Genomic DNA, 27793 nt, shown 5'->3' on the forward strand with positions numbered 1-27793 from the left:
TTTTATTTCTAAAATCTTTATTCTAAAAATGTTCAACAAAATCGTTTTTCCTTAGCACTAAAATACAAATACACATTCATAAATCAACACGTAAGTTGCTTTTCAATCACTTAGCATAAGCTCCAGAGCTTTTTGCTTTCTGCGTAGGCGATACTCGGTGATGCCATAACTGAAAAAAATATGAAGAAATTGAAAAAAGAAAATATACAATGATATATTAGAAGCGGACAGTGAAGTTATTAAAAATTTCGCATTATCCATATTTTCACAAATCTACAAAGAGACAAGCACAATAGTTAGGCTCGTTTCCTCAGCGTATTGTTAGTAACCTTCTGTCAGTTAAGCTCTGGTTAACTTTATCCAAAGGTGGAGTCTTGGAACTTAACTGACAGATGGCTGCTAACCAGGCATTGAGAAAACGGCCCTTAAAGAAATGCATGGCTTTCGAATACATTTAAATAATATGCTGAATTTCAGCAAACATTCAGCTGATGCGCTTCTTAAAGTCTACCTTTAGGCGCCAGCTTTTAAGCGCACCATTCACAATTGTATTTTTAGTTTAGCTTACATGCATGTGTTTTCATGTACTCACCCTGCACTTCCGATGCCGAGCACACAGAGCAGTATCACCAACTTTGTAGAAGTACATAACTGTGAACTGATTATGTAGCCAATAACAGAACCACTCGATTCCCACAAGCGGAAGTTGCTGTAGCCAGCGATGAGATGGTTCGGAAAGAGAATGCCATAAAAAGCTGCAAGCATATAGACAAAAATCAATAAGAGCTCTGAACATTTAGCCGAGACAACAACGCAACTCACCGTTCACCACGACTAACCACACACCATCGCAAATGCCCCAAATCGCCGCGAATGCGCAATACATGACATAATCGCCCTCGCGCGCTTCATAGAAAAACATATAGATGAAGAGCGAGGCATTCAGCAGCGCACAACCGACGAACAGCGTTATGCGGCCCAGTTTCTCGACCAGAGCGCCAGCAATGCCCGCAGCGATGGCGTTGGCAACACCAAAGCAAATCATGGCGAAACCAATTTTCGAAATGCCCCAACCGCAGGCGACAAAGGACTAAAGGTAGCGGAAGGCAAAGTATGCATAAACCATGCAGAACATTTAAAAATAGAGCGGAAACAATACTCACGCGTGTATAATCCACGGCCAAGAAGGCTTCCTCCAAGCCAATGAAAATTGTGATGGGTAAAATTAGTAGTTGGCGACGCTTGCGCAATAAATTTAAGGTCACAGTAAGCAGACGCAGCCCCGACATGCCGTCACCAGAGTCGTTGCGACGAACGCCATAACTGTTAAGCGAAGAGTGAGCATTTAGAAGACGAGTACACTTGGAAATAGTATAGAAATAGATAGTTGATTTACCGTTTCAGCGAGTTGACACCGAAGAGCATCAACACCACAGCTATGGCCATGCAAATGAGGAAGATAGAGGTGAGCAGTTGGATTTTGGCGGGTTCGGGTGGTGTCAAATTCGGATTCTCCTCAGCGCCAATGCCGGGACAGAAACGCGCGCCACAGATCTCACCCACATGACCTTCCGAGGGTGGAGGCGTAGCGAGCACTTCGAGTGTGGCATTCAACTCCACAACGGCAGAAGAGCCGAAAGATAATACTGTAAATAGAAAGTGTGGAAGCGAGAGTGGGAGTGAAATTAGTAGAAAGAAAATAGTTCAAGATTATATATTACCTGCAGAAGATATCAAATTCCCCCAAACCTGTGCCATTTGGTAGAATATGAAGAAGAGTCCAAAGAATTTGACGGTATTCACGTCTTTGCGCGATTCATTGCCACGCACTTTAGTCAGAGCCTCGGCGACTGTTGAGAGGTAAGTGCACTTTGAACACCACAAAGGTCCACCGCCAAAGCCGACCATCAAACCTATAAGGATTACGCTAGAAATTGTAGAGTTACTAAGAAAACGAATAGAAAGTACGTACCTGCGGGTATAAGCGTCTCGAAGCGTGGATAAAACTGCGCGGCAATAAAGGGCATATAGGCGAAGAAGGACAAAGCCATGGTGAGATGACAGCCAAACCATCTAAAAATATGCTTACATTACCAAAGGTGTCACTGAAGTACAATCGAAGTATATATTATGAGATAAATGTTAATGAAAAAATCTAGATAATGTTTGTGGTTGAACTTACGATCCTTAACTAAAGAATCAGAACTAAATTCTGACTTTTTTTGATGAGTAAGTTGCCAATAAAGAAGTTCTTGTAGTTAAGCTGAAGCTTTTACTCGATAACCACAGCTGTTACAGGTTCCACGGGCCACAATTAGTCGGTCTTAGATATAGTGTTTTTTTCTTGGGCTATCTATTTCTCAAAGTTAAACTTGTTGCCGCTCAGGGGACTTTAATTTAACTTGACTTGACCTTTTTAATCTCCACATAAACAAAAGTGGAATATGAGGCGACTGAATATGAAGATATAAAAGATCTGTCCCCCCTCTTGGAGCGGGACGTTACACTCATCATTCATCTCTCTCATTGAAAAACACTAAGCAAATTAACTTAGCTTTTATTTAGAATATTTCTGAGTTCACCCACGCACAAAACTGCAAGCAATACAGTCTATCTCAGAAGCTGATCCCTCCATGCAGTATTGCAGCATATTAATATGCGAGGTCCAACAATTCAGGATTGCATGCTTGCGCTGCTGCTGCAAGCAGTTGAAGCCACATGCCCCACATACAATGCCGACGCGTATCTGCAGCAATGCGAAACAACTAAATACTAGCGAGCAACAACAGCAAAGCTAATATGCAAACAGACAAACAAAGTGTCAGATATTTGCACGGATTGCACAGCAGCGGCCCAGTGTGCCGAAGGGGCTGTACCGTTATGCTAACCGTAGCTGTTAAGAGAAATACTTATATTTTGACCCTCCATATTTTGCCCGCCCGCTTACACACTCAGCAGACTTAGCAGGCGTACATGCCAAGTTTGTGTGGGTGTGCATTTGTATGTATGGATGCGTGTCGTTTGGCTTTGTTTGTTAACCTCCTACTGCTGCTTCGTGGCGCTTTCATGCCATAACAGCTGTATCAACAAATAAAAGTTATTAAAAAAGCAATACACGACTTCTAGTTAGATACATACGTACATATGTATGTATGTAGAATAAGTGAAAGCTAACATTGTTGTTGTTGCAATGAAAAACATAGCTTTAGGTTAGTGGAGGGCTGGGTGTATGTAGTTCATATGTGGCGCGTATTTAATTTTATGGGGTGGTGCTAGGAATAGCTATTATTGAATATTGCTAGCAGTGGTTTACGCGAGTTTCTCGTTACTTTTAAAGCTTTCTTTTGATTAATTTTAATTATTTTAATTGGAGAATTTCATAATCACTATATGGATAAATTTTTTGAGTTTATAATAATATTATACTCAGAATAGCGTAGATTTAGTTTGCCACGAAGTTCATAACACCCAAAAGGAAACGTCAAAGGAATTAAAATATAAATAATCGGCATAACGAGCTGAGTTGGTTTGGCCATGTTCGCCTTCTATATACTTGTATGTACATGTGAACTAGTCCTTTAGTTTCTCAGATGGCAATCTGAAATTTGGTACCTGTCTTTTTTCACTATAAAGCTGCTCATTTCATACAAAATGATCGTTCGGAATAAAATCCCTGTATGGAAAACGTTTTCAGTTGAAAAGATATCTTTACGAAACTTGGTATGATTTATTGTCCAAAACAACTATGCATTCTGTGTAGAGATTTTTCAGATCGGATCACTATAACATATAGCTGTCATACAAACTGACCGATCGAACGCAAGTCCTTGTATGGAAAACTTGTTTATTTGCAAAGGTATCTTAGATTATTATTTAACATATAGCTACAATATCTGAAGAAAATATTTAGATCGAATCACTATAGCATATAGCTGTCATATAAACTGACCAACCAAAATCAATGTAAAGAGCTTTTTATGCGCCTTGATGCTTCAATTATAGCTTCTTCTCTTGTTTTTTTCAGATTTTTTGTATTTTTGTAATTGTTTCGATAATTAGTTTTAATACCTATTCCGTTTATATTTTCGTTTTGGAATATTTTTTGCATTTTAAAATTTTATATTTGATTTCTTACAAATAAGTATGTTTGCTCCAACAGAAATAATTACAAATATTAATACTGAAAGGCAAACACAAACTGTCGCTCATTTGAATCGTCAACTGGGCCACAAAAGCATTGCCGTTGTACCTCAGCCTCAGCTACAAATCTGCAATGCAATTTACAACTCAGCATCGCCTTGACTTAGTCGGGAATAATCCCAACTTTGTTGGCTTTTGCTACAACTCGCTTACAGCCATCTTAAGATTTGTTGTTTTTGTAATTCAATATGAAATTCAGGTCAAGAAATTCATAAGCCGAAGGCTAAGGAAAAACAATGGGCAAATAAAATTGGGTGTGGGGAAGTGTAAGATAGATTTTGTAATATTTGAATTGAAGCTCTCTAATAATGAAGGAATAATCTTATGAACTACTAAGCTAGTAAGCATGCTGAAGTGTCTTCCATGTGTTAATAAAGTTAAGTGAATATATTAGTGCACAAAAATTACGCTATTTGCTGCTTTTAAAGTTTGCTTGCTAGGAAAATAAATACACGCACAAAAGCAACAACCAAACAATGCCGTTTTTATTTTCTTAAAATGTTGCCCGGCATAAATCAGGTACAAAGAAGGAAGTGCCAACATTTCCGACTTCATAAATTACAAAGGAAAGGAAACGCTCGACTTTATTTATTGATTACAATAGCCTGCCGAGCAGGTGAAGCTCGAGCGCAAAGCGAAAGTTAAGCTTTCGTTTAAAATATATTTGTGAGCACGCAAGATAAGGCTAGAAAATGCAATACTTTGTTTGATTAGCAAATATAAAATTGATTACTTTAAGGTAAAAGCAATTTTAAATAATTTCCAGTTATTATTTATTTTAGTAAATTTTTTTTAATAAAGCAATTTCGAAACACTTTTTGGTTTTGTATACAAAAGCTGGCGTTACATTTACTGTATATAAATTATTGTATATAAATTTATTTGTATGTATATATGCTTACATTAGGGTGGGTCAAGAAACCCGAATATATTTTTTTCACTTCGTGCTCGGAAAAATTAGTTAGTAGATTGTATTTGAAAGGCTCTGCAAGTAATTTGAGAAATTTAATATATGCACTAGGGTGGGTCAAAAAACTAAACTTTTTTTTGGTTTGGTAGTCTGAAAAATTCGTTAGTAGACACTGTTTAGAAAGAATTTCCAAGTAATTTGTGAAATGAATATACTTACATTTATATAATTTGAACTTTTATTCGTTCTCTGAAAAATTGGATAGTAGACATCTTTTAGATGGGCTCTCCTTGGTCCACATAAGTGTTAGATTAAGAAAATAAGAACGTACACTTGAAGAGCCTTTCTAAGAGGTGCCTATCAATCCGTTTTTCAGAGTATGCGAGAAAAAAATTGTAGTTTTCTTCGACTTCCACTCTAGAATACATATGTTTGTATCTACATACGTAAATCTGTAGCGCATTCACTTGGCCGCGCACTTAAGTCAAAATGTATAGCTTTAATTCAACAAAAAATAACTGTACAACTGTGTGCTGCTTTTGACACATACACACACACATACATATGTATATGGCGCGCACTCACCTTATAACTGTCATGGGTAGAAAGATATTGGATATAATCAGCGAGCCATAAATGACGGCGAGCGTCGTGGTGCCCAGCGCCTTGTCCGAATTCACCGAGCTCTGCAGATTCGAAGTGCCGTGGAACGCCGTAAACTGTATCATAAACGCTAGACCAATAACAATGACGTTCTTCGTGATGATATGCCGCTCGCGTGGCTCGTAAGTGCGCGCTGACAATTTGGCCGCACCGTTGCCGCTGCCGTTGCCGGTCACAGCGCTGCCATTTATATCGACATTCGAATTCCCAATGCCATTACCGTTACTCAGCCCATTATGCAGTGCGATTATTATGGTGTCTGTTGGATTGTTGTTGGGACTGCTGTTATGATTATTGGACGATTCATCATCGCTGTGCTGTTCGGTGACATTGTAACTGTGCCTGTGATTGCGGTTTTCATTGTCAGCCATTCTGGGATTAATGTCCAACGACGTGGCGCTCCAAGAAGTCAAATTGCCCGTGCGGTTGGATAATTACTGTTGTGGCTGCTAGATGGAGTGGATGAAAAGAAAGAAACAGAAAAAGAGCGAAAAATTAATGCGGCGCTTTTAATGGCAGACAGAAATATAAAGTCGCAGAAGTTGCTGCTTAGCAGCCTTCAATAAATTACAATTATTTTGATGAGCAGCAGAAACAGATAAGTGATGTTGTAAAATAAATTTGTTCTGAGAAATTGAGTGTCTTGAGGCCATATTCAACAAGCTTCGCCACATTACTTAGTTTGGGGGGAAATACTTGGTATAACTGATTCAAAGAAGAGTGAATCTTCCTTAGACTCTAAATACAAACCAAAACTTGCTGACCGGAGCTGCAATGCGCTGAGATTTCACAGAGTGCCAGGAGAACATTTCAATGAAGGAATTCCATTCCAATCATGTTCCAAGTTCGCTTAAGTGTGCTGGCGCTTAAAGTCTTGATTTGCAATGAACACTTACAATTAAACGAAATTAAGAACAAAGTGCAGGCAATCTGTGCACTTTTGTGGTTGCTTGGCTTTCCAATTCATTGAAAGTTCTGAATTAAACCACACGGCGGGTGGCAAGGTGCAACACCTACTCCCACAATCAAACACGCACACACCCCTGCCTTTGAAGCATTAAAAGCCAACACATGCGAACCAAACTAAGGTCGAGAACGTGTGAACGGCAAATCGTTTGCCTCGATATGGAATGGCTGGTTGAAGCGGCGACGCAGTGAGGCAAGGGAGAGCAACGCACATTCAAACGTGTATACGCCCCACATGCTCGGTATGTAATTATATAAGCAAAAGCTCTAAGTAAATAAGACGAAATTCTGAGTTAATTTGTTTGTATATGGAAACCACATGCTTCACATACACATACACACACGCATGCTTAGTTGTGCGTACTCGTTTAGAAGCACACTCACGCTCACTTACTCGATTTGATTTCCGATGATTGCTATTACGGCGTGCGGTAATTGGCTATGCGTGTGCATGTGTGTGTGAGTATGCTTGCGGCTGTTGTTGTTATTGTTGTGTTGTAGCGGCAGTTCGCTTGTGGTATTTAACGTTGTTTGTGGTGTTAACAAATCAGTCAATAAACACATCAATGTATAGGTAATTGAATTTGCTGTGCGGGTAGTCTGCTTTTAGGCGCCTAAGCGTTATCTGCCATTTACATGTGTGCTTATATGCTCACATAAGCAAGCCCGTGGTCTATAGATGTTAAAAATTGCAGCCTCTATTTTTGTAACGATTTTTTTTTGGTTTTTAAAAAGCTTCTGCTAAGTTCAGCAGGTTCGTGACCTACTTGCTCCCCTAATTTACAGTTTTTACGCAGCTACTTTGCTGTTTTTTGCTTTGTTAATTTTCCAACATCAATCGATGCGGTTCTCTGTTACTTATTGGGTTTGGGAATTAATCAAATATTTTCACAAACTCTTGCGAAAGCATTAAATGGGAAAAGGGTTGGCTTTTTTAACCTGGCTAAAAACATATGGGTATAATAAAAAAAATTCAATAAAAAATATATGTATTTCATTGGTAGCTTGCGTGGCACTTTTCTCCTTTTACATATACAGAAATATAAAAATTTGTGCAACTAGTGGCTATTGTTTGGCGTATGTCTTTTTCAGACCTCTACTCAACTGAATTTGATATGCCGCAATAAAATGAGGGCCTGCTCATGACAGCTTACGCACCGAATACAATAGAAGTATAAATTAAATCCATAAATTAATTAATTAATTAACAATTATATAGTCTACAGATATATATGATATTTAACTATGATTGCCAATCATTTCTGTAGCTCATGACTAAATGGCCATTATGATGAGCAATCAAGTGCAGAAATGAATAAATCTGCAAGGTTTTGTTGTTGAAGTGGCATGTTTTCTTTTGTTTTTGCCCAGCTTTATGCTTACGGTGTAATAAAATATTCTATAAAATAACTAAAGACCATATAAAAGCTAGCAGTTGATGAACACAAAAATATAGTCTACTTCTAGGCGTTAGAGCGTTATTTTGGCAGAAATGTATATGTAAATATGTATGTAAAATGTAAAATATTTATATGTAAATATGTATGCAATAAACAGATGGCAACTTTATGCCTGCTTGCCTTCAAATTTTTTACAATTTCAAACCAAAAATGAAAATGGAAATCAATTTTGGCATAATGACAAGCTATTTAAACACAAAATTTGGCTCGTTGGCGCGGCTATAGCTCAAAAAGTATTTCCGCTGATTTGTGAGCAGAGTTAGCAACTCACTTATTTATTATAAATCAGCGCAGTTATCGCTGCCACATATGTGTGCAACGCGGCTGACTTGCTGAGCGTGGAGTCAACCAGAATGCGGGCGTCAATGCCTCAGCGCAATCAATCAAAGCTGCTGACAAACAAACATATAAATTAGTACAATGTGAATATGTGTGTGTGAGTCGCAGCAGCTGCAGGCCAAACAAGCAACTTAAGAAAACAAGTAACAACAAGACGAAATTGCGAGCAATAAGTTTGTCTGCGCATAATGGAAAAATTCAGCAAATTAGTAAGCCAACACACACACACACACACATGCATGCAAATGGCCAAATGCATACAAATGTTTACCCATTATCATAAATTTACCAAGTTGAAACTGATATGTTGAGTTGACGCACACACACATGCATACATTGGCGACGAATACGCAGCGCCATAAGCGGGCACTCATACGCACTGTTGCACGCCTCACAAACAAATCGCACACATGCAGGCCAAATAGTAATTAACTTTAGATCAGTCATTTTGTGGCTAAATATTGAGCCAAGAAAGCACGTGCCATGAGTGAGAGTGAGGCAGTTAGCGCGAGCGTTAGTGTGTTTGTTTAGTTGTTGAGCGGCGACAAGAAATGCGGGAATAATAGCATATGCAACAATTAGCTTCTCGAAATCATCATGCTAATGACCGCAAAGTCTGCCAGCGATTTGTTGGCAAAAAAGTTGAAGGCGCGCGAAAATTAACTGTACTTAAGCAAATGACACTCGGCAAATTGTTTTATGGCTTGGCGTTGTCATCGAGTTAGAGCAGGGCGTGTGATTTAGTTAGCAGCAGGGAAGAGTTGCTTTGTTTTTCTTATTAGTTATCTTTAGTGCGTATACTTATACACTCGTGTGAGGACAACTGCACACAGAGCGCTCCATGCCAATAGTCTGCATTGTAAGTCTGCAGTAAGTTGCGATTTGAAGCCTTCGAGTGGAAAAAGAACGCGGGAAACGTAAAATTTTGTAGCAAAGAAATCAAAAATTAATATGAAAGTAAACTAAAAGTTTTGATATTGTAAAACAATACTTAATTCAAAGTGATTTAAAGTGAGGTGAGCAATAAGTCAGGTAATATCGGGTAGTCGAAAAAGTCTTTTCGTATTTTCTCAATAGATGTCGTTGCAGTCGTATATCTCAGTGCTACCAATAGCATTGTGTCATAGCATATGATGTTCAAAAAACGAGATTTTAAGTAAGCGTTGTAGTCGTATACCTCAGTGCCTGTTCAGTGGTTTGTAGTTAGTGTGCGATATGTCTCTCTCTCTCTCTCTGTACGCACGTAATCAGCATTCGTGCGCCCTGCCGCATTCGAATATTATTCCTCGCTTTGACATTATCTCTGGCTCTTGCGCCTCACTCAATAGTTGGCATTGAATCTGTTTTGCTACTGACTTTGACACATAGTTGTCGAAACAGTCGTGCGTTGCTGCCAACATAGAGACGTGACTGCGCGCGCTGACGTGTACAACCAGCTGTACCGTTACAACAGAATGCCATCAAGTTTGTGTATGCAACTTTCTTTAAAGTTACAAACTTTAAGCTGCCTTGTAGCTGCTGCTTGCCGTTGCATGTGATTCGTGACGCGTCGCACCGAGCGTATGAGTGACACATTTCGGGTTTATTGGTCACAGCCATCGCATGCGCCTTCGCTGTCGCCATCACTGAGGCCGTTAAGTTATTACACGCCTCAATACTTTGCCTGTCTAGCGGTGACCTTTTATTTTATGGCCAGCAATACATTACAGCGTTGCCACCTTACTTTGTTGTTGCTCGATTTTATTATTATGCTTTTGTGTCTGCCGCTCGAGCAGTGCAATTTGTAAACAATGCGGCGCAGAACTATAAATTTGTCTAATCTGAACGTTTGATGTAATTTAGTTAGATTTTCGTATGCAATATAAATAATTGACTATCTCGCTTAGTATACCGCCTTCAGTTTGCTATTATGGAGATTTTCAGTTGCAGCAGCTGTTGTCAGTGAACCGTTTTATTTATGAACTCTTTGCCATACATTTAAAGTAATTTATTTAGTGATTATATAAAGCATGAATTTCATTTAAAGCGATGAGCTTTAAGTTAAGTTCAATTCAAGTTCGTACTATGAGCCATAGTGATATCATATTCAGAGTGACAGCGTGGCTCACTTGCCACATGCGGTCCATAAATCATTAACAGTGATAAATCACCTATTTAATCGACTGATTATGTCACGCAAGTGTGTGTTTACAGATTTGCTAATGTATATATATAATAAATATATATAATAATTTAGAAAACTAATATTTTTTTTCTGAGAATACATGTTTGCAAACTGACACTGACATCAATCAATCCACAACAAATTCCTGGCATGAACTCAGAAACAAAATTCGACCGTTTTTATGCAAATTCGCCATAGAGCAGCATTCATTTAGTAGGCATATTAGTTACTAGCGCACATAATTCTGCAACACACTGCATTATAAATATAGCTTTCCCGCGGCAAGCGCTGCATATAATCGCATGCCACACACGCGGCGACTCATCGGCTTGTGTTGCGACAATTTTGCACATTTTGGTTAATTTTAAGCCGAATACATGTCTGTCCGCTGCAGTGCGAACCGCGCGTTGCCCCTAAAATGCCGGTCAGTTGGTGCATAGGCATATCAGCTAAGTGCTGACATGTGGGTCATTTGCATTTGTGGTTGTGGCTGCGGTCATTTTCGTGGCCTCTGAGCCTAATTTCAATCAGTGAACCTAATTTGTGTGGGCGCAGTTGGCATTTTGCGTGCGGAATGCCAACCAGCTGAGTGTGTGTTTGTGTTTTGCATATTTTGCGTGTGAGTGCATGCATTCGTGGAATATTTTGTTGACGCCAAAGCTTTTATAGTTGGCTTTTCGAGCTTGGTGATTTAAAAAAAATTACAATTGAAATGAGAATAGATTTTATTGGCGGTTTTGGATTCTCTGAAAATCGTTTTCAGGGTTTTCGTTGAAGAAAAATGGGTTTTGATCGTTTAATTTATGTAAATGCAGTCAACAAATGCAATTGGAATATATTTCTGTATATATATAAGTATGTTTATGTGCAGGGTTTTCCAATTAGGGTGATATGGTTGCTTTTCAAAACAAGAAAACTAATTGCTAAGGAATTTTAAAGGTTTTCTCTTTAGAGTTAATCAATTTAAGTTCTGCCTATAACACCATTCAAATGACCTCCACGACTTCTTTTGCAGTAATGAGTTCTATAAACCCAGTTTTCGAGTGCTTTTTCCACTAAAACAAGTCGTTTGTCATAAATATCACGCTTACGTAATATTGATATATTGATTTCCAATGCTTTAAGAGAGTCTGGTTTATTGCTAAATATCAATAACTTCAAATAACCGCACAAGCAGTTGCCTAATGCTCACAACTTCTTGAAATATTCGAATCTCGAAACTTTTCTTGCAATAATTCGGTTGATGCACATATGCTGTGTGGTACGTAACACCGTCTTGTTGGAACCAGATATTGACAAGAACAAGAAAGTTTTGAGGTTAGATTTCTTATATCAAAAGGAAACCTGTCGAAAAATTCGTTCAGATTTGTAAGCTTTACTTTTTAGCAATGCTTAAGCCTTAAATACAAAAGTAAATAGATTTCTCTAAACAACTCCAAAATCAACAATTAATTCGAGCTTCATTAGAGTGGCCTGGAACTCTCTAAACTTGATAAACTTTACGCCGACCTTGCATATTCGCTTGTGTGTGCGATTGCAATTAATAAAACCTTTAGCAACGCATCGTCAAACTCTGAAATGATTTGCGTTTTTGTGCCATAAAATACACTTTTTGCTTGTTATCACAAAATTTGGCAATTCGCAGGCACATAATAAATATACGAGCATACAACAACAGCAACAGCAACTATAACGAATATGCTGCACACAACCCTTTGAGTATTTGTAAACAAATACATGTATATATGTTTAAGTATGTGTGTGTGTTTGTTTTTCGACACGCGGCCAGTAAAGCTATTAAAATGTCATGTCGTAAGCGACACTGCGGCGCGAAGTGAATGGTGCACAACAAATACACACACACACACGCTCGTATTTATATAGCCAATCAGCCATTTAATTTCGGCTCGCTACACTAATCGACACGATTGCCCACAAGTCGTGAGGCAAAAAATGCCGTCAAATAAAAAATGTGAGCGAAAATAACTGTAAACAAAATTCAAGCAACCGCGCGTATGAAACATGCAAAATTGAGCGCCATTGTGCTGGTGGCTGTAATGCGCTTAGTAAAGCATTTTAGCGGCCAGCAATGTGAGCGGAAAGTTGAGAAATGTGCGCGTAGCAGCAAACAGTACACACACACACACACACAGAAACACATACGACTGCTTTGCCGCATGAGTAATATGCCGTTAATGCCATTGTCTGGCTACTTAGTCATAGATTGTAACGGTATATATGTGCATACAAGCACATTTGGTTGCCAATAACCATGAAATATTTTTTGTTACAGCCACACATACACACACACCTTTGTTGCAGCGTGTGGTGGAGTACTTTGAATGAAAATTTTATGAAACAATTTAATCATATTTTTCGCACAAATTCCACTAAAAAAGGTTAAATACTAATACAACTCGCCACAGTCAAATCTCTGAGCGAAAGTTCAATATGGCAGTGGACACGAGTCGGAAAATGTAAATATATTTTTTTGTATACATTCATATATACATGAACAAATAGCAGGGTTTAAACTGTGATACATAATAAATATTGAAACAAAAAATAGCAATATTCCAAAAATGTTTTTCATTTGATTAAATTGAAATTTAAACTTTTCAAATTTAATATTTTTAGTTATTTTGTAGGTTATGGAGACATTTAATACTAACTGCAGTTTCATGTATTTAAATACACATGTTGTTTGTGAAGCTTGAATTTAGTTTCAGTAAAACAAACTTCAACTTCGGATTTCCCCAAGCTATACTTGTAATACCCTTCACATATAAAATTTTTGAAAATTATATATTGGGTAGTCAAACTTCAACATATTTTTTTATATTTATAATGAACTTTAATGCACCAAATATGTCGACCATCTTTTGCCATTTTTCCGCTAGAGAGATTATTCCATCAGTGTAAAACTTTTCTGATTTCTCGACGAAAAACTGCGACAAGTAATTTTCACAGACTTCTCTTGAAGCCAACTTTACTCCATTAAGGGAGTTCTGTATTGACTGAAACAAACGGTAGTCCGATGGTGCAAGGTCAGGGCTATATGGTGGATGCATCAAAACTTCCCAGCCAAGCTCTCCCAGTTTTTGCCGAGTCATCAAAGATGTGTGTGGTCTAGCGTTGTCCTGATGGAAGACGAAGCCCTTTCTGTTGATCAGCTCTGGCCGTTTTTTCGATTGCTTGCTTCACTCTCATCACTTATTGATAGCAAAATGTAGAATCAATAACTCGACTAGGTTGGAGCAGCTCATAGTGGATGATTTACAATCCCCCAAAACTCTCAGCATAACCTTTCGGGGCGTCAATCCAGGTTTTGCGACCATTTGTTGAGCTTCAACACGCTTGGACCATGATCTTTTTCGCACATTATTGTCGTATTTGATCTAATTTTCCTCTCCTGTTACCATCTGCTTGAGTAATGGTTCGATTTCATTTCGTTTCAGCAAAGAAGCGCAGATATGAATTCGGTTCATTAAATTTTTCCCAGACAATTCATGTGGTACCCAACCATCGAGCTTCTCTTTGTAGCCAGCCTTTTTTAAATGGCTCAAAACAGCTTGATGATGAATATAAGTTCCTTAGCGATGTGCTTGTGTGACAGTCCTGTTCAATCTTTTCCATAATTTTATCGACTTTTTAACAACCGAATTTGATTTTTTTTGTTATGATTATGAAGCACACCTTTCCAACGCTATATGATATGACACAATGTGATTGGTAGCACTGGAGATATACGACTCTATTGACAAAATGCGAAAATACTTTTTCGACTACCCAATATATGAAAATATTAAAAACTGCATAAGATAGCAGAACATAACAATTTGACCTGAAAAATATAAACTAAATTAAATGTACATAACAATACTAATTTAATATATTAAGACTACACAATAACAATAACGTTTAAACTTAAGTTAATTTTCTTTCATCATTTCTTTCTTTCACTAAATTAAAAACAAAATAAGTAATAACTTTTTATGGGCAAAGCAAACACTACTTAAAATGTTATGAACAATTTAAAGCAGCTTTAGGACGCTTAAAGAAAATGGCCCGAAATGTCAGCAAGAGTCAAGCAACTATGCGAACAGCGCAGAAAGCGGAAAGGCAGAGAGGATTTGCTGGCGAGTTGATACAGAGACGGCAATAAAGAACAAACAAAGTTTAAAGTAATATTCCATTTTAATTTAATGTTGGGTTTTACTTCGGCAAAGTTTGTGGACAAAATGAAAAATTTGCAAATATTGCAGTGAAGACAAATACATACATGCACACAAAGCCAATATTTACATGTCATAAAGCAGCAGAAATACTTTAAAATAATGGTGCGAGCAAAAGTGCATAAAAATAGTTCTTGGCTAAAGCTAAGTCGAAGGTCACTCAATTATTTAGTGCGTCGAGAAAGTTGTGGCGCAAGAGTCTGAGCGATAAGCGTTGTTATTGTGCTGTTGTTTGGAGCATCAATTTCAATTTACGAAAGTTGAATGAGATATCATGTGATTTGAGTGTAAATTATTATCAAAAAGTGCAAATTATGCATGAAAATTGCCGGGCAGCGGACACACGCGCAGTAGAATACAATACAAATAAATTACAAAAAAAATTAAAAAATTGTTTTGAGAAAAGCTTTAAAAAACTAGCCAAAAATGTGTACCGAAACCGCTGTGACCAAATGGCAAACGAAATGAGTAGTTCACTTTGCTTAAAATCTGCGAAAGTTATGGAAATATTATATTAAATGTGCACAAAAATAAAGCACGGCACAAATTGAAAAAAGTTGATGCAGCAAACTTTTAACGCAATTTCACAGTTGAAAAAAAAAAGTTGAATACAAACCACGCGCACAACTTTACATTTGCTTAGCAGTGCTCGACTGCATTTAGCAGATGCGTGCACCGAATGCAGGAAAAAAGCGAGCGAAACTAAAACATAAATGAAAACTGTGTGCTGAAGTGTCCACTCAAGCCCGCTCCCCCGCATGCAGCACACTAATATGGCGTGGCTTTTACTTTCTGTTTAATTTTTGAGCCGCTGTAACGGACGGAAGCGCCTTGGGTATAGTTTTCATTTTCCACAGCGCAAAGTTGAGCCGAACCGTAAATAATCGTGACCAGAAATACACATGCACTGTATTGTTGTATGTGTGTTTCACAAAATATTTCCAAAAATGTTAATATCGAACAATGAAGCGCTATGTATAAGAAGCAGCTCAACGTAAAGCAACAAACCGCAACATACACACATAACAAATACATTCACCACTGTATGCGTATGCGTGTGTGCGTGACTTTAACGGAAATTTATTCAAAACGAATTTCCTTGAAATGCGCGTGTTTCGTCGGTGGAAGGCGGTCAAAGTTCTGGCAGCGCGCTCACATGTTACTCATACGCAGTGTCATTTTTGACTTTCCAGTTAAATACATTATAATTTGGCGCTCATGCTGTAGTGAGAAGGTGGAATATGTCTGCTTTCTCGATGTTGTAGATACAATTTGCACACAATCACCTATTGTCTCGGTGATTTTGAACATGTGATTCAGCCAGCTGAGCGCTGTGCAACATATCACATCACATCACACGGCACATTTCACCTGCCAAATTTCCGCAACGCTCGCTGTTGTGGTGGTCCCCTGCGCTCACAGTTGCTGCGCTCACAGTCACACTTAAGCGCTGCTATCATGAGCGTGTATGTGCTTTATTCCCGTGTATAAACACTTCAGCTATCCATGGCTTAGCCAAACAAGCGCATTTACTTATATTTGGTAATATGTGATACAGCGTCTCTTCCACCGCTGAATTTGTTACGCTTCACTTGCATCAACGCCTCGGCACAAGGAACCGTTAAACCACCAGCAAGTCAGTATATAAATTTGTAAATATTGTGAGTGTGTGTGCGCAATTCAATCTTTGCTTCCTCCTTACTCAAACTTATTCCATGTATTTATCCAATTCAGCATCTGCATTAGCATCGCTTTGCGTCGCTTTACGCTCATTTGATCAGCGCTGATTGACTATATCAGCGCGTCGCGGTGTGGGTAACATTTTTATGGATGCTACAGATTGGCTTGCCATAAGTGACAAGATTTAAAATTCACATATTTACATATACTCAGCCATACTTACATAACCAAGCACACATACATGCACGTGAAAGCGTTTTGGCTGCCTTCAACGCCGAACTTGCTCTAATTTCTCGTTGAACAGCGTGTTCTATAAAAGATATCCCCGTATGAGTGTAGCATGCGATGGGGGTTGGGTCAACCGGGTTTTGATGTGGCCATAAAAATTAGTAATCAAGCAGCTTTACACATTTTGAGATAATTTGAAGTTTTGCTGGCGTTTGCGAGCAAAAGCGTTGCTGAAACTAGTTTTCGAAGTAGGTAATCAAGAGTGATGTTTATATATAGCTGTACGTATGTCAACACTGGAAATAGAGCAGTTATTCTAACTGAAATTATGTGATGAGGAGAAAATAGGTTAACTGCGGTTGCACCGGAGCTAGAATACCCTTCAGGAAGACAAAAGTTTCTATTCGAGAAATCGGCTTTGTTCAGTCAGTTTATATGGCAGGTATATACTATAGTTATCCGATCTGAACAATTTCTTCGTATATTGCGCAATGATCTTAGCCCACAACCTATGCTGAATTTCATGAAGGTATCTCGTCAAATGAAAAATTTTTCCACACAGGCATCTGATTCAAATCGTTCAGTTTGTATGAGAGCTACATGCTATAGTGGTCCGATGTAGTTGGTACCTACAAGTAAGCAGCCTCATAAGACGAAAATGACTTGAACAAAATTTGAGATCGATATCTCAACAACTAAGAGACTTGTTCCCTTGTATACAGATAGGCCGACGGAAGTACCAAGTTAGCCATAAGCTATGTGTTCGGGAAGTAGTGCTTAAAGTACTTCCGACGGATGCCAGAGTTGATGGTATCCAAATTGCACTTGCGTTGGATAAGGCAATGGTGATGGTGAAACGACCGAGTCTCTCGGATGTAGTGAGTTCTGAGGGCGATTCGTCAACCGGCGACTCCGTCTTCAGCCTCGAACAATTATTTGAGGAGGTGCGGGTCGAGCACGACATGGTCACTGAACTAGCGCTTTTGAAGGAGAGTCTGAAGGATGAAATTCCTCCAGATTTGACTCCGCCATTTTACTGTACGATGGAGCCGATGTCGTCCTGATCCAGGAGCCGTGTCTGACAGTGACAGCAAAACTAGAGTGTGACGCCGGAGATGTCTGGCTAATTTCCGCGTAATGCCACACGACGATGAGGTGAAGCCATCTCCCTTACTATTGAGGAAGACCTTGGTTGAAGCATCTCGAAAAGGTACCGGCGTCATCATCGGCTCTGACGCTAACTTGCGACATCCAGTCTTGGGTAGCTCGGACACCAATAATAGAGGTGAGTCGCTTTTTGATTTTATTTTTAGCGAAATATAGACAGACGGGACAGAAAAATGGAAAACTCTTTACTTTAATAAGATTACTTCTTCCCTTTAGCTTTTATAGCCATTAGTTTTAAATAAAATGTCAATATCTTAACCAATAAAGACCCACAACAACCGCCGTCAGTGTCCACACTTGAAGACCAACAGTACTCCCAAAAGTACAAAGTCAACATGATATCAACTTCAATTACTTTATAAAGCTCTTAAGCTTATAAGGAAATCAACTGATAAATTACCCACACACGGCTTAAAGTGGAGCCAAACACTCAGACATACACACATACACCTGCCTCCTCCCACTCACAGAAAATATAATCGCGTCGCGCAACGATTGCAGAAATCAAAAGTCTTCATTACTTTAACGACACCACATCGCAATCAGTCGCAGTTTTTCACGTCATTCCGTTATTGAAGCAACTATAAAAAGTAGCGAAAATCGTGGAAATTGATGCAAACAAATGGAGACACGCTTTTATGATATTTTTTATGATGCCCTCGGCGTAGGTTTGCGTAGCAAAGCAAATAACGCAAGAAGAGTGAATGCATGAAAGAATGAAAGCGAGGTAAACAAGTGAGAATAACGTGATTGAAAACTTCAATTGAAATAATATGGATATATAGTATTTTCATGAAAAGACAACAAAGCGCTTGCGGACAGGAGAATGGTTTCGTTTTCTCAAGTTAACGATTTAAAATAGTTTGAGTAAAAGTCAGTCGTCGGTTTTAAACAAATATTTATTGAGACATACACTCTTGGCTATAAGCTGTGGCTGCTTTTATCGTACGTTGTATTATTCTTAATAAATACGTGTAGCATTTGTAGCATATCTATAGGCGATGTGTCATTGTATTGTAGCTAAAAATAATTTATAAAAAACTTTCAAACAATTGTGTCCATTAAATCGCCTAAGATGAACACAACAAAAATGTCTATGCCTTTTCTACAAAATTAATGTATTCTTAGTAACAGCAGCAACTCGTATTTCCATTGTTTAGCTAAACTAACAAAACTGCTGTTAAAGTCCTGTTTATGCTTATTTTGGTCATACAAATTTAATACTTCTCGAGAGAGAGAGAGCCCGTATACGTATATTTTGCGAGCGCTGTAAAAATATCCCTGATTTGTGCGCGAGCAACACGCGCTGTCCAAAAATATTATTTAAAGAGAGCGCTGCCTGAGCAAATTAACAGTTAAGAGCATTCTGCTCACACGCAACAGAATTTACTTTCAAAATAATGTTAACATGAATGTATACTATAGGCTAGTCCACGGTACCTTAGTTTTTTGGCAAACTTTGTTTTTTTATTCAACTTGAGTGGATCAAGGATGATATACTGATTATAGTGACCCTACAACTCTTCGATACCATTTTTGCAGTACTATAGTTGTCACATATCGACACAAAAACTCGGGTTTATTACGCCTGAGCATCTCCAAACACTGTTCCGAATCATCAACTCGTCGTTGTTTTTGGTCAAAAATGAGCTCGCGAATCGCCAACCTTTCACAAAGCTTTCTCATATCCAAATATTCGATAATGATATGATGGATACATTCAGTTGGTATCTTTAGAGTGCTTGCTATCTCGAACAACTTTATTTTATGGTCATCCAATATTTATTTGTGGACCTTTTTGGTGTTTTCGTTGGTAACAACCTCTTCATGGCGTCCCCTGCCTTCATTGTCCTCGTTGCTCATTTCGCCTCGTTCTAACTTAGCAAACCAGTTTTCAGTGGTTAATTTCGTTGGTGCAGAATTCAAATAATGTTGTTCAATACGAAACTTGGCTTCAACAGTCTTTTTTACCCCAAAAAATAGTACTTTCCCTTCCTTATAATCCATTTTTTCACAATAAGAAAAGTGACTTTAATCAAAATGATATCATTCACAAACTAATAATCCGACAGCTATCATATTTATACACGCACCTCTTGAAGATTACGGCTAACTAAAAATTACATGGATTTAGTTCTAGTATAGTGGTCATCTATGTGTCAGGCCGTGGACTTTTCAATGAACTAGGAGTTAGTCGTCAAAATATAATTGGCTTACTTCTTTTTGTTTTGCCAAAGACGTAATATTTACATACATAAATATATTTTTTAATTATAATATATTCTTTAAATAATAACTGTACCTATTTTCTAAATCCAATTTTATATTATTAGTTCTCACGCTCACTATACTTAGGTAGCTGAGTACTTAGAACGCAAATGAGTAATCGTTCATGACTCAAGAGTGCGAAAGACTTGAATTTCTTGACACTTTGTTGTTATTGTTGTGAACAAACTTCACTACTCAGTAGTAAAGATAAATTTGCTAAAGAATTTAAGTTTATGTAACAAGTTACTTGATTAATTACCGGACTTACAACTTCGCATTAAAAAGAAAAATTTGGAAAGTTTTGTGTAAAATCGTACCTTCAATACAATTAGTTTTGGTCAGTAACCATCTTCTCAACATTAAAATGTTTTTTTCCCATTTTTAGGTTAAGCAAGTCATCAACGCCCAGGAACAGCGAAGTTTTTGTCAACCAACAATCCGAGAAGCATCGAACCCATGATCAACCAACAACCCAACCGAGTGCGTGCGGTTTCTACGTCCACTCGAATTGGGTGGCATTTTGGTGGATATGTATAATATATTTGGATCCATTCACCATATGACATGCAAAATAGTAACACAGACAGCCATGTGTTAAGTATACATACATATGTATGTAAACACGTCTCTTTCTCAATTTAAAATAAGGATAGATTTTTCAAAGAGGAATTGAGGAAAAGTGACAAATCACAAAATAATAAACTGTAGCAGATGCAGACCTCTAGCACCCATCATGGAAATCGATACGACCAAAGTTCATGAATGAGAGACGAAGCGCATCATTCATAATATAACGGCACATGACAAAAAGGAAGCATATAAGTAAGTGAGCTACATAAGAATGCACTTGGAGAAATATGCAGACGCATTTTCTTGTCATAAGCAAAGCTGGTTGATATGAAATTGGCGTGCGACACGGAGGTGTGAGGGAGTTACATTTAATAATAACGGCTACATGACTTCAGAGGAAGCCGGCGAATAATATTTATATTTTTAAAAGGCTGAGGCTCTACTTAAGTAGCTAATTTCTCTAACAGCAGTTGGAAGGGGTAATGAATGATGCATTGTTGAAAGACCAGGAAAACCTGCTAATTGAATGATTATATGCAGCATTGAACTCAAGCTCTGCAGAGTTAATAGTGGGCACAGTGCACCTTAAATAAAATCTTCCTTGGCTTTCGTTTATGTATAAAAGTGCAAATATATAGAATGGAGCAAATGAATGAAGAAAGTCTAAAAAAATTACACTTGTAATCCGCACGCATAAGACTAAAGCGAAATGCTGCACCCAGAATGTTATATGCTCATTCCTCCGACATACCCATTGGAGCGTATGTGCTTTTCTGCATCTCAAAACAAGACGCTATCCATGCAACACCACCTGATGCTCCCTGTGGCATGCAAATGCCAGTTCAATTGGTTTGCTTTGCGCCGCCCGTCTGCAGCACGTACTGAATGAGTGGAGTGTAGGTGTGTGCGGGCACAAAAGCATATTAATTTAGTAAAAATCATACATATTTACTCTGTGGCATGCTAATATGATGTGCAACCAAATAACTGTGCATTTTTAGCTTAAACTATTTTTCTCTATATTTACTAGTAATCATTCATCTTTTTTTAGCATTTAAGCCATATTTGTATAATGTTTTAGCATTTCTATTTGATATTTCCGCATTTTGCTGCGTTGCTGTAAATTTTTAAAACGGCAAATATGCAAATACTTTTTTTTCGTTAGGTAAATTCATTCGCGTAAATAGATTTACAGTTTCCAGTTGGATTACGGTATTAAATCCCCACTCAATGCCAGGAAATTATTTTTATTTGACTGACTTCGCCGGCGCATATGCACTATTTGCGTTTAGAATTTCATTGGCTTCGCGGCAAAAAAACCAAATCCCTCAAATGGCAAGCGTTGGATGGATCAAACGCTGAATTAAAAACAAAAAGCTGCAAGCGTAAATGTTTAAAACATTCAATTGAATATAATGTATATGAAGCATGTTGTAAAGCCAAAATAAATTTTCCTGTTAATTCGGGTGAAAGTTGTAAATTCTATACACATTGGCAGATCCTTAAGCGCACATAAAATATGGCGACATACGAGATGCTATGCCAAATTGAATTCATAGCGGTGCGAAAAAGCAGACAAAATTGTTGTTTGTTTGCTTGTCGGGAGTGTGTGGCAGAGAGATTTACACTGCAAACAAACACACATGTGTTATGTAAATAAGCAATGTATAGGGTGCGACAAGTTTTGTGAATGATGACGATTGAACAAAAGTTTCAGAAATTTTGGGTAGTCGAAAAAGTCTTTTCGTATTTCCAATCGAACTTCAACTTATTTTTTTTATATTTATAATAAACTTTAATGAACGAAATATGTACCATTTTGGTTAACCACTTTTTGCCATTTTTCCGCTACAAACTTTCAAAATATAGCAAATTTCTTCATTATTTTCACTCATTATTAAATAGCTGTAAGATTTTAATTTAAAATTAAATGAAGCTTGAAATTTCATCTTTCAAACACTATGTGATGTGTAACTCTGGATATATACGACTGCAAAAACATCTATTGACAAAATACGAAAAGACTTTTTCGACTAGCCAATAAATTATATTCACAGCATCAAATTTAACAAAACTTTCCGAAATATTATTATTTTTATTTTCGAAAACGATAACGATAACGCACCCTGTATATGTAAAATCGTCGATCAACCGGAAAAATTGGCAAAAATAAATCAATAGTTGCGCCACAATATTCTATTCCATGCGCTTGTTAACACACTTTTCCATTTTACGGTTCGCAGCGCCGAGCAAATCGAAAGCATGCAATATTCATGTGCAATAAATATGTTTCTAATATGTACGCGTATGTATGTATGTATATTCACAACTGTAAGCGAGTGTGTTGTTGAGATGTGCATGTATTGTGTCATTGAAGAGGCTTAAAAATACACCAATGCGCGCACACACACACGCTATTGTCTACTTGTATATAGTATGGGTGCCTGTATGTGCGCTGGTGTCGGTCGTATTCATAAGTCGTATGCAAATGTAAGTCAAATATGTGTTTGTATATGTGTAACAGTCACGCCAGCTAACCTGAATGGGAGTCAAATCCGCAAATAAATGTTTTTCCCACACACATATGTTTGTATATATGTGTCCGTACGCTACCAAAAATGTTCTCAACGAACCAATCAACGCCAGTGAGTCGAAAAATTGTTGAAATTGATGTTTTATGCACTCACTTATGTGTGAGTGTGTGTGTTTGTGTGAATGTGTGCGGCGCTTACTTGCATGAAAGTGCTTAGAATTTGTGGCATTGTTGACAGAGCATTTAAGCGCCGTGCAACAAGTCACTTTTGGCGCTGCAGCAATTATGCTCACGTGTGCAAAAAAACCAAAGTGTTGTAACACAGCACGGTGATATTGCTCTCTCAATATTTCTTGGTATTAGTTTTGGTTAATACTTGGTATTTAGTGGTGGTGTACGTAGGGTCTAGTCTTGATGCCAGTTATCGTCAATATTCAAACAGAAGCCTATTTTAATAACATTGACCCTCTGGTGAACCACTAGTAGATTTCTGTTTTCAAAATATGAGCTGAGTCGATTTAGCTCTGTCCGTCTCTCCATCCATCCGTCTGCTCGTACATACGCGAAGTTGTCCCTCAATCCTTGAGATATCGATCTGGAATTTTACACACGTCCCTTTTGCTCTAGAAAGCTACTCATTTGTCGGAATCGCCGATATCGGATAACTATAGCATAATGTCTTAGTCATAAAGACTGAATGAAGGAAATTAACTGTTTGTATGGAAATCTTTTTTATTTGACGAGATATCTTCTCCAAATTTGGCTTGGATTATTTGATGAAGCAATGTTATAACCGATAATCCGATAAAATCATTCAGATCGAACTACTATAGCATATAGCTGCCATACAAAATGAACACTCAAAATCAAGTGCTTGTAAGGAAAACTTTTTCATTTGAAGAGGTATCTTCAAGAAATTTAGAATATAATATACTATAAAGTAATTATATAATCTCCGAAGAATTTGTTCAGATCGAGTCACTATAGCATATAGCTGCCATACAAACTGAACGTTCGGAATCAAGTGCTTGTATTGAAAGCTTCTTTGTTTGACGAGATATATGCTTCGAATTTGGCTTGGATCATTTGCTGAAGCAATTTTATAATATCCGAAAAAATCATTCAGATCGGACCACTATAGCATATAGCTGCCATACAAACTGACTGGTCAAAATCGTGTTCTTGTATGGAATGTAATGTATTTGTGGAGGGTATTACAGCTTTTCATGTTTTACATTTCTTTCGACACGAGCCACAAATTGCTTAGACTGGAAACTTGCACAAATATCTAGCACAATTTTAATTGTTTATGTACATATATACAAGTATATATAATTTCGAATATGTTCCGGTTCGTAGCCCCCTTTAATTTGACTTACAATAGCGAAATTAATCATTTCGATTTGATTTGGCAAATTATGCAAATTTTATGGCGTCAAACAGTTAATAAATCACTGTGCAACATTTAAATGTGAAAGGCAACTATGCAAAGCCTTCGCTGATATCTATCACGCCAGCTGACAGTTAGTCACGAACTATGCGCAAACCTATCATTGCCCACACTTTAATGCAGCAAATGCACATTTTCAGAGCCCCATTCAAATTATTTCACATTCACATAAAGTAAGTGAGACATGCATTTAGGGTTCAGTGATATTTGTGCAGCGCTAGCGCGGATTGTTAACAATGTGTAAATAAAACGCACGAAATGTTATGCTTTGACGGGCTAAGCGGCTAAGCGCTGCATACACAGCATTCGATTAGCATGCATTTGCATCAATTAGCAGCTCATTAGAAAAGACAACAAGCAAACGCAATGCGGCGCGCTTAGTACAAGCATTCCTCACAAACTTTCAATTCAAAAGCTGAAAAAATTGTAATTGCAATAACTCGCGGTTACATAACAACAACATAAACACGGTCTGCGCAACGCAATTACATAAGCGCCGACATTAAATCATGTAATCAAATTATATAATTAAGTGATAAATACATCATCATTAATGTCGCAGCTGATTAGTAGTTAAGTTGTAATTTTAATAGTCATTGCGCCTGCCGAATCGTAGAAAAATAATAAAAAAAATCGCGAGCAATCTCATTAGCATATTTTCAAGCATTTTGTCAATTCAATATTTGCCTGCCTGCACTTAATTAAGCTGCTATGAATATCAAGCACACACAACTAATGATATAATGCCTATGCCACACACGCAAACACACATCGCCCCACTATCGTGTTATGCTAATGAGCCCGAAGCGGACACCTGTTAGCCACACTCGGCACTGGGCACTGGGTGCGCGTAGGCGTATGAGTAATACGGGCGCTCATATTTAATGAATGCACTTTTCAGCACCACAAACACACACACACACATGCATATGAGCGCTCATGTTTACACTAGATGTTTTATTAAATTATAACAGCACACTAAGCACCGTAATAAATTCAAATCGCACACAGCGCTGAACAGCTGTGATTAGTGCAAAGCTAGTGTTGGCAATAAAAAAACGAATTAAATAGTGTAAACAGCAACAATTTAGCAGAACTAGCTCAGTTGTCGGCGATTTATATGCGCGCCGCGTGCTAACGTGACAAGGAGTGCAGTTCCGCCTGTCGTCCCGCCGACAATTAGCAATCAATTGCGTGAAAAAGCTAAAGTTTAACTCGGCCGCATATGTTATGAGCTGGCATTTGTTTTTGTTTTGCTTGGAATGCAGCACAGCTGTTGGCCGCTTGGGTGTTGGGTGTGCTAAAGGTGCGCGTTTTTTGCTCGCTGTTAGTTTAAATGCATTAATGAGATGTTGCGCCGATTGAGATAGCATTTTACTTCTAGCTGGGCGGTTAAATTTTGACTTAAGCTGCTGCTTCCGCTATATGTGGAGCATTGTAGAAGTGATGTGATTAACAAAAATGTTAACCCTTTGAGTATAATATTTTTCCAATATGCAAAATTGCGTTTTTTAAATGATAACATAGAAATTGAATCTTCTGAGAGCAATTCGGAGAAGATTTGATTTGATTTGAGCTTTCCTAATAGTTTTCGAGTTACAGCCATTTAAAATAAAGCCGCTCAGTGCAGTCAGCTTGCAAAATTTTTACTTATTTATAAAATTTTTTTATCAAATAAAAAAAAATTGCGAGAAAAAGCTTTTATGAATTTTATGAAGCTTTTATTTTATAAGAGTCTGTAAAACACTTTTTTCTACAGATAAGATCACAAATAGATCATAATGAACGCTCAAATATTAATTAGAGAAATAAGCCTGAATATATAATATCCTATATGACTTAAAATCTCACATTTCCAACGCTATAGAATTGATACAATGTGATTGGTAGCAGTGGAGATATACATCCAAATACGAAAAGACTTTTTCGACTACCCAATATATAGAAATTTGCGGCAGAGAACAATGTACAGAGATATCAAAGATTTCCTCCTATGAACACTTAGTATATTAAGGGCCCAAATACTACATTTTTATCATATTTTCATAAATTTTAAAGATTCATTACCATATTTTTAATAAAAAGTGTTTGCTTTGAGTTTTTCACAATTTCTTGAAACTTTAAAACACATTAATTTTCGTCTCTATTTCATATGTGCTACAACTAATTGATTAAAATATTACTCTTCACTTGGCGCGAAACTTGTCAAACTTGTTCTGTATATATTTATAATATTTGTATTTGAATTCTTGTAATATTACCGTTAAATTTTACATATCATAGCCTTAAAATTTATTTATATGGAATTTTACGAATTGTTTTTCCGTTTTTTTTTTGTGTGCTTTAAATGGAGTACACAAGGTGAATCAAAACTTGGTGAGAGGGGGAAACACAAACGCAGAAACGCATAACATAGCTTCATAAATAATGGAAATGCGTTCTAAAGCAATTTGTTAAAATATTTGCTGCAATCATTGCTCGATAAAGAAGGAACCATCATTCACTTAAGTTTCTATGTTTCACACACTTTCTTTTGATAAAAATGCTTGTTGCAACACTTTTTATCTAATTCTTATAGTTACTTCCGTCACTATCTTCAACTCAAGTGATAACTGTTTTCACACACCCACCTGACAGTCGCTTGATGAATGCAGCAATTTCTCAAACCAAAAGCACTTGAGCGGCAATCAAACTCACTCAGCTCGGCGCGGCGCGTCGCACACTGGGAATGCTCGTCTGATTATACGTAATGCAATTCGGGGCAATAAATCAAATAAATATTATGTCGTTAATTTAACGCCGCATGTAATTTAATCGCAGTGTCTTACACTCAGTTGCGTTTATTTAATAAAAACGCGCGATGCTCGATCTTGCGCTGATTTGGCCGTAGATCAACGAATCAACGAAACAAAGGCAGTTGCGCCGTACCGAACCGAACTGCTCCACTGACGATCACAACT

General features: G+C 37.6%; 1 protein-coding gene across 1 annotated transcript; it reads right to left on the reverse strand.

Moving 5' to 3' along the window:
- Positions 1–27793, reverse strand: LOC105228060 (UNC93-like protein). Its single transcript, XM_011207667.4, has 9 exons — positions 27464–27793; positions 5696–6222; positions 1973–2073; positions 1722–1913; positions 1397–1646; positions 1164–1323; positions 823–1090; positions 593–755; positions 1–169 (listed from the first exon to the last, which is right to left on the reverse strand). Exons 2-9 carry the CDS (start codon positions 6142–6144, stop codon positions 103–105), a joined length of 1650 nt encoding a protein of 549 aa, XP_011205969.2. The 5' UTR covers positions 6145–6222; positions 27464–27793; the 3' UTR covers positions 1–102.

The sequence above is a fragment of the Bactrocera dorsalis genome, chromosome 3, assembly GCF_023373825.1.
Source record: "Bactrocera dorsalis isolate Fly_Bdor chromosome 3, ASM2337382v1, whole genome shotgun sequence".
NCBI classification, from domain to species: Eukaryota; Metazoa; Arthropoda; class Insecta; order Diptera; family Tephritidae; genus Bactrocera; species Bactrocera dorsalis.

Excerpts from the sequence above, each read along its gene's own strand:
- LOC105228060 (XM_011207667.4), bottom strand. The coding sequence starts at position 6,144 with ATGGCTGACAATGAAAACCGCAATCACAGGCACAGTTACAATGTCACC. Across the intron at positions 1,647-1,721 it reads GAATTTGATATCTTCTGCAG|TATTATCTTTCGGCTCTTCT; the intron begins GTAATATATAAT and ends TTCTATTTACAG. Across the intron at positions 170-592 it reads CTCGGCATCGGAAGTGCAGG|TTATGGCATCACCGAGTATC; the intron begins GTGAGTACATGA and ends TATTTTTTTCAG.